This window comes from Telopea speciosissima, chromosome 4, assembly GCF_018873765.1.
Source record: "Telopea speciosissima isolate NSW1024214 ecotype Mountain lineage chromosome 4, Tspe_v1, whole genome shotgun sequence".
Classification (NCBI taxonomy): domain Eukaryota; kingdom Viridiplantae; phylum Streptophyta; class Magnoliopsida; order Proteales; family Proteaceae; genus Telopea; species Telopea speciosissima.
In genome coordinates, this window is record NC_057919.1 from 21,873,255 (window position 1) to 21,884,499 (window position 11,245).

Genomic DNA, 11,245 nt, shown 5'->3' on the forward strand with positions numbered 1-11,245 from the left:
GGGGGATACGCTCAGACTAAATTTACAGTTGAATCCTCAGTCATCGAAATTACTCCGGATTCTGGAGCTCCTTGGCGTTCCCTTTGAGGAAGGTAGAGGGAAGCAATCAAGAGACCCACTACGATTCTTTACCCTCTACTCCACCTAATTGTCAACAAATGTTTCATTTTTCACTCCAAAAATTGTTTGATTTACATAATGTAGATTAGTATAGAAACTTACACGAGAGGCTGAAGCAGGTGAAGAGGGAACCATCAGCCCTTCCATCGAGAGAGGTGGCGACTTCAATGCTTCAAGGCCCTATTGGGCATTTCCTCGAACATGTCTTGGCCTATAAATAGGCATTCGTTTGAAGCACTTTTTTTTCTTTTTTCCCTGGTAGTGGTTTGAACTTTGAAGCACTTTATTAGACACACTCAAAATTTATGAAAAAATAACAATTGTGAAGCCCTTCATGGCCTCTTCCTAATTCCCTTGGTGAAGACTCCCTATCACATCAAAACATTCCCGCTGCACCCCCCCCCCCTCTTCATGTGCACTAGGTTGGATTTCAATCCATCCGTTGAACCTACATTCCCTAATTTGGGCTCCGTTTAAAACCTCTCTCTCCATCTATGGGTTTAAGCTCTCGTCGACAGTAAGGGAGGTAACCCTTCTTTTCTCTTTCTCACAGTATTCTAGCTTTCCTCTCTTTCTCTCTTTCTGTTGCTCACTCTTGTTTTCTTTGATAGGAGCATCATCTTGTAGGTTGGGTTAGCAGAGGAAGAAGGTCGGGAAAGAAGGTGGGGCCAGAGGGCTAGGTCCGATGAAGGTTTTGTAGAAGAGGGGCACGGTTGGGGAGTGCGGGGGGAGGGGGTTGCAGTGATGAATGTGGATTAAGGGATAGATTAGGATTATTAGTTAGCAGTGGTTAGTTAGTTAGTTAGTTTAGTTGTTACTAAGGGTTGGATTGGATTGTATTGCCCTATAAATAGGGATTGTACTGAATGCATTAGATATGGAATATGAAACAAGAAATAAAATAGTTTAGTCTCTCCTCTGTGTTCCCCCTTTCTTAGGAGTGCCTCACTTACTTGAAATAGTGAGAAAATCCCCTTGCTCTGGTTCTTGAATCTCATCCCAGATTCTTGAATCATAACACAGTGTGAGGGTGGTGTTGCAGGATAGTGGGATTGAAGGATAATGGGGTTGGGGCTGATGCAAGGCGGAGTTGCAAGGTGGTGGCGGGGTTGCAGAGTGGGAGGGTTGTAGGGTGAGAGTGGTGGGGTGTAGAAAGGGCGGGGGACAGAGTGGCAAGGTAGGGGTTAGGGTTGCAAAGAGGGGGGTTTGCAGAGGGGAGGGGATGGGGTTGTAGTGGGTCGGGAAGTAGGGGCAAAAGGGCGTAGAAGGTGGAGGTCGAGCATAGGGATGGGGATGGGATTTGCAGGGGGAGGGTGAGAGCATGAGTGGTGATGGAGGGAGGTGGCCGTGGTTTTTTCTTAATAATTACATTTGGTGGCAGTAAACCATCCTAACTAGTTACATTTAATGATGTTAAATACTGTCACAAGGGGCATTGTAAAATTAGTTCCAGTAAAATAGTCAAGAAAATAAAATTTTGATTATGGAGACCTTTTGATTTTAGATATGGTTGCAATTTGAAGTTAAGAAACGTTCTCAGACGAAAAGCTTTATAGGGCAGCCATGACCGTCCATTGGGTGCTCAAGAAAATAAATTTTCTTTTCATTTTTCCCACCCACAATTTTATTGGGATTTCATGTGGTGTCATATGTAGGGATACTTCCATCAAGCTAGTAAAACACTTTCAAAAAGATAGAATCCTTTCCAATTCCAAACATGTGCAGTTCGGGGGTGGGATGTGGCCCGTGGCAGGCGCGACATCCAGCAGTCTGAGCTCAATTCAGCATGTTTTTTTTTTTTTTTTGGTTCTGAAGCTCAGACCATTGGATGTCGTGCTTGCAAGGTTGCGACATCCCACCCCCGAATGCACCGCACTGTAGTTTAGGGAATTGAAGAGGATTTTTTTTTTCCGCAAAAAGATAATAGGTAAGTGTTGTAGTAATTAATTAAGAACTAGACACGTAAAAACCCATCTAGACACTTAAAAGTTTTGAAGTTTATGAATTTGATTTTCACTATGTTCTCTCAACAGAATACGACTTGGAGAATGAAGACATACATTTAACAAAATTAGAGTCTAATTAAACATACTACACAACACTATATGCTCAAGAAGGCCTTCTTACTAATTAAAAAGCCTCTGATTCGGAAAAAAAAAAAAGGCTAGGACCGTTTTTACATTGTTTAACCATATATACAATACTATAACACAATAATTGAAGAAAAGTTACAGAAGAAAGCCGATGGAGCTGTAAATTGTGTGATTATCGCAAATGGTCATGAGAAACCAATTGTATAATCGCTTGACCCCTGGAACTATCATAACCAATACTGTTGTGACTACCCAAGTCTAGTGGTTCACCAAGCAGCAGGCATTCCACCTCTTCAGAATTTTGGGAAGCCCAAGGATGTTTCTTATACCTCCTTAAGCTCTCAAGCTCCATTGCCACTTCCTTCATCTTTGGCCTTTCTTCCCCCTTCAATCTTAAGCATCTCCTTGCAAGCTCCATGACTTCCTGGATTTGCTCTTTCATACCCTCTTGCACCACTCGATGTTCCAAAATCTCCCAAACACTGTTTTCCTCCATTGAAGTAACAAAATGCATTGCTAGATTCCTCTCATTTTCAGGTCTATCAAAAGAAAGTGCTATCTTTCCAGTCAATAGCTCCACAAGAACCACACCAAAGCTATATACATCACTCTTGTCTGTCAATTGACTTGAATGAAAGTACTCAGGATCCAAATAACCCAAAGTTCCTTGCACTAATGTACTTAACTGAGTTTTGTCCACCGGAATTAGCCTTGAAGCTCCAAAGTCTGAGACTTTTGCAGTAAAATTATCATCCAAGAGAATGTTAGCAGACTTAATATCTCTATGGATAATAGGTGGTAAAGCTGCCGAGTGCAAATATGCAAGCGCCTCTGCTGTTTCAGTAGCCATCCTCAATCGATTTTCCCATGAAATCGAAGACTTGGATCCTTCACCATGTATATGATGGAATAAGGTTTGGTTGGTAACAAATTCATATACTAATAATGGTACCTCTGTCTCCAAGCAACAACCCAATAGCTTTACAACATTTCTATGGTTAGTTTGAGAGAGAATAACCACCTCATTTATAAATTGATCGATCTGACTTTCATCTACTACTTTTGATTTCTTAATGGCAACTGTTCTTTGATCAAGTAGAATTCCTTTGTACACAGTACCATAGCCTCCTCGACCAAGGATCTGGCTCTCAGCATAATTGTTAGTTGCCTTCTTTAGTTCTTCTGCAGTAAAGATTTTGGCACTTTCAGTGGATCCTTGATATGAGGATAGTTGTTGCTTCAATAGTAGACCCCCATTTTGCTTGAAGTAACTCTCTCTGAGTTTGCTAATCCTTCTCTGGTGATGTGCCCAGAGCACCAATAAACTGCCAATAAGTAGAAACACGAAGCCTGATCCAGTACCTACAAGGAGAAAAAAAAACACTTATTAAAGATTCAAACTAAGGGTGCAAATGGAGCCTAGATCCTACACTATGTGAGTAGCTAGGGACTAGGGAAAACTCGTTTTTACGATGAGAGTTGTCTTATTGTTATACTCCAAATTCAAGTCTAGGGGTGACAGCACAAGAGGGCAGCCAGGGTGGTGTCCTAGCTCCAAGAGGAGAGGGCGGCAAAGGGGAGATGGGGGAAGGGGAAATAAGTATGTCTAACATCCGATGGGGAAGAGTCGAACTAGCGACCTCTCCCTTGGACTCGGGCCAACACCCTACTGCACTAGCTACCACCACACCAAGAGGTACTTCCTAAAATCCCATAACTTGATTGACGGCTTCATCAACTATTTTGCCACATCAACAAGCACTTAACTTTAATAAATACGTTGGGGGTAAAAATAAAAGTACCAATAGGGGTTCTTACAAACTACTATATATTATGTGATCTGCAATATTTACTGTGTGGGGCTCAAACTCTGTGAAGAACTGGGATTCGACTCCTCTCCTTGGAGGGCATCCCCCAATGAGTGCTCAATGAGTTGGGTTGTGCCACACACATCCCGATGGCTGACTGGGCTCACACCGAGATGTGTGCAGCACAGCCCAGCCGTTGAAGGTTAGGCACTCATTGGATGATGCCCTCCAAGGAGAGGAGCCCAATCCAAGGAACTGAGGATTGAATTTTCAATCTTCTATCTATGAATAGAATTGCTAACGCACTTGACTTGAAGCTAGTGCAGTAGAACCTAGCACCCAAGAGATTTCGAGTTCTGAGACCTCCTATTCCTCATCTAGTTTAGAATTTAGATCCCTCCCCCAACCAAAAAGTGAAAAAAATTAAAAAATAAAAAAAAGAAGAAGAAAATTACCTACGGTGACCTGTATCACCGGGAATTGCTTTGAAAGGCAGCCAGTTCCATTTTTCCATCCGTCTCCTTCATAATCATGTGGGCATGAGCAACTGTAATTCCCAGGTAGATTGATGCACAAGGAGTGGTAGCTGCAGAGATTAGTATTTGGATCTGCACATTCATTTATGTCTGCAATAAACAAATACATTGGCTAAGAGATTTACACCATAAAATTAAAACACAAATCTACTGAAATGGTGGAATGGTTCATGATAAAGGAGGATCCAGGGTTACCTTGGCATCCGTCTTGAAGATAAGGGTTCCCCTGGTAACCACTCGAGCAGTTACAACTATAACCAACCTCGTTCTTGGAGGCACCACAGACGGTGTTATTGCCGCATGCATAAGCGTTGGGATCTTTCTTAGCTTCATCACAGGTCTCGTTCTTTGTTGACCAGCTTATTGCCCAATCGAGCACGATTGGTACTTGATTGGTGAAATTCATGAGATCCGATTTTGAGAAATTGTACCAATTCTTGTCGACGAGGAAGGCATAGCCGCAGGGATTGAAATTGAAAACGTTGCTGTGGAAATCGGAGCTGTTGACTAATATAACGAACTGTAATAAGCCCTTTGGAATGGAGGTCTGACAACAGCCGATGCCTGTGCACTGACCGCTGATCACATCAGATTCCGTCATGGAAAACATGCTACACCCACTCGTGAAGAAAGTAGAGGTGCCCCGGAGGGTTCCCTGGGTGTCACAACCCAGAGCAGTGAATCTGTTTTCTGTGTCAGAGAAGGTGAAGGGTGTGTTAGACACAGATTGCAGACCAGGTGTTTGATAAAATCGATAACCCGACACGTTGTAGCAATCTTTAGTTACAGGGCTTGATACTCTCAGTTGGCCTTCTAGTGATATATTAAAGACTTCCATATAAACTCCCATATCATTTTCTGTGAACAGCTGTGAGTTGTTGCAGGTTAGATTGAACCCTTTTCTATAACAATTTTGATTTCCAAAACCAAATGGGTAGGGAACTGAGATGTTGCCACATTTATCTTGGCAACCAGCAAGAGCGATTGATGAATCTAAAGCTGATGTTGTAGCTAGCCATACAAGGATTAGGAGGAGCTTGTGAAGCACCACAAAATGACCCATGGCTTTGTTCTTTCATTCAATGATTTTTCTCTGGGTACTTAGTATATATATTTTTGAGTCGGTTTCAATACAGGAAGAGCAACATCTTCTTGATCTTGCATGTTGAAGAAATTGAAGTAATTGAGAAATGTAAGCAATGGTTGGCTGGACGGTTCTTGACTTTGACAAATTCAAATACCCAAAAGTCTTCTGCAAGTTCATTGGTAGAATAATTATAAGTCATTTGATGCTCTGTTTGTTTTTAGTTGACAGAGGCTTGTAAACTAAATAAATTTCAAAAACCAAAAAACAAAACCCCTTTTGTTGATTTTATCATGAATTTTTTGTTTTTCACAATTTAGATCCTCAACCGTGCCCTGCCCATCGCGGCCTGAGCGGCTCAGACATATGGCACAGCACAATGACCACCTTATCCCTGCCTGAGCATCCTGTCCAAGCAGGGGTAAGGCAGTCATTGCACTATGCCTTGTGTCTGCGCTGCTCAGATCGCTATGGGCCACACACCGTAAAAGATCTGGATGGCCTTTTTCATGCTTTTATAAATGGAAATTAGGTTTTGACTCCCTTTAGTCTGAGTCAAAATTTTGAAAAATCTTATGAATTAGTCATGTAAGATTAGGTCAAAGTGGAAAGCTGAAAAAAATCCTCCACATATTTTGTAGTACGGACTTGAAAACTTGGCGTGTGAAAGATTTGACATCAACTAATACCGAGTTCGAGAAAAAAAAAAAATTTAGGTCAATTGAGCTCATGAAATATCTTTCATGTGTCCAGCTCTTTGACTCGAACAGCAATACAACGCAAGATAAAGGAATTGTCGAGGATTTAATCAAGGATAGGGATGTAAATGGATATTCGTAAATTCGTATTTGATTCGCATTCGTATCTGTTTAGGAGTATTTGAATCCGTTTGAAATTAATTGGATACGAATATGATAATCCCCCTATTCGATCGATTATTATCCGATTCGTTTAGCAGTCTGATATTAATAAAATATCTGAAATATAACTCTATGTTTGTCTATCCTTTTAAGTTATCTTATTGGATTTTGTTATCTTATTTTTATAAATTTATAAGTTAAGATAATGTGATTCTTTTTCTAGATTTGCTATTGATTTATATATATTATTTTATGCAATGTGATACATGGAATTACATATCTATTAAAAAATCAAAAGTAAAATAGGTAAGAGAATAAAAGACTAAGAAGAGCAGAAGAAATGGTAGTTACTGAACTCTCAAGTTTCAACCCTAACCCTAATCATAAAAATGGTAAATATATCAACGGATAGTTGAAAAATCATATTCGACCCGTATTCATATCCATTTAGGAGAACCTGTACTCAAAAAATCACTATCCGAAAATTATCCGAATTCGTCCGAAAATCGATAGGATATTATCCGAATCAATCCGAATATAATCGGATACGAATATGATAATGCCACTATCCGATCGAATTTGATCTGTTTACATCCCTAATCAAGAATGAGTCATAGAGTGTGAGTCACACGAAACTCAGTCTTTTCACGTGAGTTGTAACAAAATCGATGGATTTGATCATTTTTAAAACCGGTTCACTTCTACTAAAAAAACAAAAAAATCAAACCGGTTCACCTGTCTACTTGAATATTTGAGTTGAGTAAATCCGAAAATGTAAAACTGTAAAAGCCATGAAATCTCTTCTCCTGTTCAACACTTGGATTTTGAGGAAACGAAAATGGTCAAATGAAAGTTTGGTTCGAAACCCTGGTTGGTGCCTGGAAGCTTGAAATTTTCAAGCAAAAGCAAAGACTAGTCGCTAGACTAGTCAGTAGAGAGAGATTACATATGCTGTGATTATAATTATTATATAAAGAACAGATAAATCAGATTAAGAATTCCAGGAATCTCCAATCTGCCTCTCATCATTCATCATTGGCAATCAATAATTCTGCGCTGTCTCTGTCTCAAAAAACTTGAATTGAACCTACCCACTTTCCCTCTTGCCGGCTCGCCCTCTCCTTTATATTTCTCCCTTTCTCTGTTTTCCCCTCCACCAGTCACCACCGTTCTTCTGAACTTTCAGGGCATTACATTTCTCTCTTTCTCTTGACCTTTTCCTCTCCACATTTCGAAGAAAATGGGTCTCTCTAGTTTCATGGCTGTTGTTCTGACTTTGGGTTTGTTGACCAGAACATCTATCGCCCAGGCTCCGGGAGCCGAGCCCAAAGCAGCCCCCGTATCCGCTCCACCAACTCCCGTTCCAGCTTCGCCGACTCTAGCACCGGCAGTTTCGCCTCCTGCACCGACGCCTGCACCTTCCGTGGCTACCCCCGCTCCCACATCAACTCCAACTACCGCTCCCGTTCCCGCTCCGGTATCGACTCCTAAAACAGCTCCATCTCCATCTCCAAGCATTGCCTCACCTCCCGCACCACCTCTTGCACCTGCGGATAGCCCAGCTGTGACGACTCCTTCTTCAGGCGCTCACGGTTCACTCAACAGAGTTGCAATCTTGGGTTCTGCCATTTTCGGAACCTTAGCTGTTGCCTTGTTGATCTAAAATCCATTATTCATTTCCTCTTAGAGATTTCATTTGTTCCATTTTTTTATGTTAATTTTGTTTACTCACGGACATGAGATCTGAATATTTTTCACTTGTGGCCTCGCATTGAACGTGAGAGATCTGAATATTTGTTGGGGATGGTTATGGAGAATTTTTATCTCCTACAGTTCTGACACCCTCCAATTTCCCTACAATCCCTCACATGGGAGCTGAAATGACCACTTACCTGCTTTGTCAAGGCAGTGGGTAAGTGGTCATTTCAGCTCCCATGTGTGGGATTGTAGGGAAATTAAAAGATGTCAAAATTGTAGGTGACAATGATCCGTATTGTGGATTAATCGTAAATACACTTAAATCATATGAATAAAGCATTTTTTTATTTTTATAACTCTCTTTCCATACATTATTGGCTTTTGAGTTTTGAGAATTCTTCTGTATTTCCTCCCCATCTTTGTCCAATTTCACTAATAAATAGTTGTAATCATCTGCAATTCAAGATCGAGAGAGAGAAAGGAGTACACTCAGACGAAATTTACAAATTGAATCCTTTATCATCGAAATTACTCTGGATTCAGGAAGCAATCATGACTCATGAGACCCACTGGGATTCCTAATGCTCTGTTCCACCTACTTGTCAACAAATGTTTCATTTTCTACTCCCAAAATATTTGCTTTTCATATTGTAATTAATATACAATTTTACCTTGGCCAAAGTATCTGAGGAACTAGGGATGTAAACGGATTGGATTCGACTCGGATAGTGCTATATCCGCATCCGCATCCGATTAGTTTTCGGACGGATTCAGATAGTGCTAAACGGATATGAACACAGATCAAATATTTTATCCGTTTACATGTAAATATAGCTTTTCGGATAGCTATAGCCTATCCATATCCGTATCCGTTTAGCTTTTGGACGGATTCGGATAGTGCTAAACAGATACGGACACTGATACAGAAACGGATTTCGGCTATTCATTTACATCCCTAACCATAACCCGCTCCAATAAACAAACACACACAGGAGAGAGGGAAAAATTGAAAAAATTTTGTATATCACGGACACCCCAAAAAATCTCAAAATATCAACCTTCCTCTTAGACGTTAAACACACTTAGCACCCAAAGTTGAAAGGCTCATTTTAACCCCGCTAATTATTTAAATAATAAACTTCCATTCCATGTTCTTTCCAGAGCCTACCAAAAGCAAACAGAATCAAAACACTCTCCAACTCCCAACGGCCGGTTCTCCTCATTCGAAGACATTGATTCCTCCAAATCCTCTGACGAAACCCTAACGAGATCCTCTGGTTTCAACGATCCCTCCGTTACCAACATTATCCTCCGCCTCTAGTTCAAATCCTCTCCATTCGACGTAAGATCTTGAAACCCTCTCCCCATCCGTGAGTTCTATCAATTTTGTCGATCAGGGAGATGTCCAACTCCATCTTCACTCGAATGTCCTTCGCAGGTCCAATACTTTGCAGCGCTTCTCTCCGATCGATGGCAGAGAAACTCCGACCCAAGAAATCATCTTTGTTGTTCTCTTTAACAAAAATCTCTACCATGGATGACTGGATACAATCCTTGGAGATAGCGAAGACTTGGTCCCATTCTGGGCTACTCAAGCTCGCTCTTTTAGTAATCCCTCTATAGTTCCCAAGCTTCACCTCTGTAACTACTTCACCACCACCAAAGATCAAAGTCGCGAGCTTTAACGACCCAGACATAGAGATAAAGCATTTACTCCACCAGATCATAAATCGAACTGGTCTTGTCTTTGTTGGTAGGACCTCCACCCAAATGAGTACTAGTTTCTTTGAGGGTGAACCCATTTGAACGAGAAGAATTAAAACCCCCAGCCGCCGCCACCACCACCACCACCACCCCCAATTCTATCTTGGTATTAGAGCCTTAGACAAACGTTCTTTTTTGAAATGGATAGAAATGCGGATTGGATTAAATTCTCCGTGTCTTCTCTTTGATAGGAGTCTTCTATTTATACTGTTTATTCAATTACAGTTACAGTATTTGAAATTCAAAAAATGAGATAGAGATAAGGTTTGTCATAGCTAGAGATTATCTACACAACAAGAGAGAAACGAGGAGAAGTCCTGTGGACTAGGTCAGCTTTTTTTTTTTTTTTTTTTTTTTTTTTTTTTTTTTTGGTGCAATTCAAGGGCCGAATGGCCATCATGGCCCCACAAGGAGGCAAAGAGGGGACCACAAGGGGGGTCAAATATGGTACCAACGGGCTCCACTTCTTGAAAAGCAATTAAATGTGGACTAGGTGTCGCTGAGGAGACTTGAACCACCGATCAAGCTCCCGACGCTGTTTTTCCAAAGGAACAGCGAACCAACAGGGCAATCCCTTGATCGACGACTAGGTCAGCTTGCATCCGTTGGACTTGTACAACTCAAATTTGAATTTTGAGTTTGAACTTAGAGAACTTGAGTTGGTTATGTTAATACTCCCCCGCAAGAAAAGCGGCCCTTTGATGACGGTGAGCTTGTCCCTTACAGCATTGAACTTGGAAGCAGGAAGACCTTTTTGTCATAATGTCAGCTATCTGGTCTTGACTTGGAAGAAAACGTATAAGTAGACGCTTTGCAACTACCTGTTCACGAACAAAATGATAGTCTATCTCTATATGTTTGGTCCGTGCATGGAATAAAGGATTTCCCGCAAGATAAGTGGCCCCAATGTTGTCACAATACAATGCTGGTGTAGGTGGAGAGACATCCAGATCACTAAGTAAATGATTTACCCAGATCAATTCTGCTGATGCATTTGCAAGGCCTTATATTCAGATTTTGTTGAGGATCTAGCTACTATGTGTTTCTTCTTTGAGCTCCATGAGATCAAATTAGTGCCTAGATAAATACAGAAACCACTCGTCGAACGTCAATCATCAGGGCATCCAGCCTAATCAGCATCTATATAAGCAGTTAACTGAACTGATGAAGAAGCCTGGAGATGGATGCTGTGGTCAATTGTACCCTTTAAATAGAGCAAAACCCTCTTAAGAGCTTCCCAGTGTTCAGTTGTGGGACAATGCATGAACTGACAAACTTTGTT

The 11,245-nt window shown here is 41.1% G+C and overlaps 1 protein-coding gene across 1 annotated transcript; it reads right to left on the reverse strand.

Annotated features, from left to right (window-relative positions):
* Window positions 1–2,364: 2,364 nt before the first annotated feature.
* LOC122657661 (wall-associated receptor kinase 2-like) lies at window positions 2,365–5,626 on the reverse strand. Its single transcript, XM_043852434.1, has 3 exons — window positions 4,753–5,626; window positions 4,477–4,647; window positions 2,365–3,575 (listed from the first exon to the last, which is right to left on the reverse strand). Exons 1-3 carry the CDS (start codon window positions 5,618–5,620, stop codon window positions 2,386–2,388), a joined length of 2,229 nt encoding a protein of 742 aa, XP_043708369.1. The 5' UTR covers window positions 5,621–5,626; the 3' UTR covers window positions 2,365–2,385.
* Between the last annotated feature and the right edge of the window lie 5,619 nt (window positions 5,627–11,245).

Bases quoted from the DNA above. Each gene is read 5' to 3' on its own strand.
- LOC122657661 (XM_043852434.1), bottom strand. From the start codon at position 5,620: ATGGGTCATTTTGTGGTGCTTCACAAGCTCCTCCTAATCCTTGTATGG. The intron at 4,648-4,752 runs GTAACCCTGGAT...TGTTTATTGCAG, and splicing joins TCTTCAAGACGGATGCCAAG to ACATAAATGAATGTGCAGAT. The intron at 3,576-4,476 runs GTAATTTTCTTC...TTCTCCTTGTAG, and splicing joins GGTGATACAGGTCACCGTAG to GTACTGGATCAGGCTTCGTG.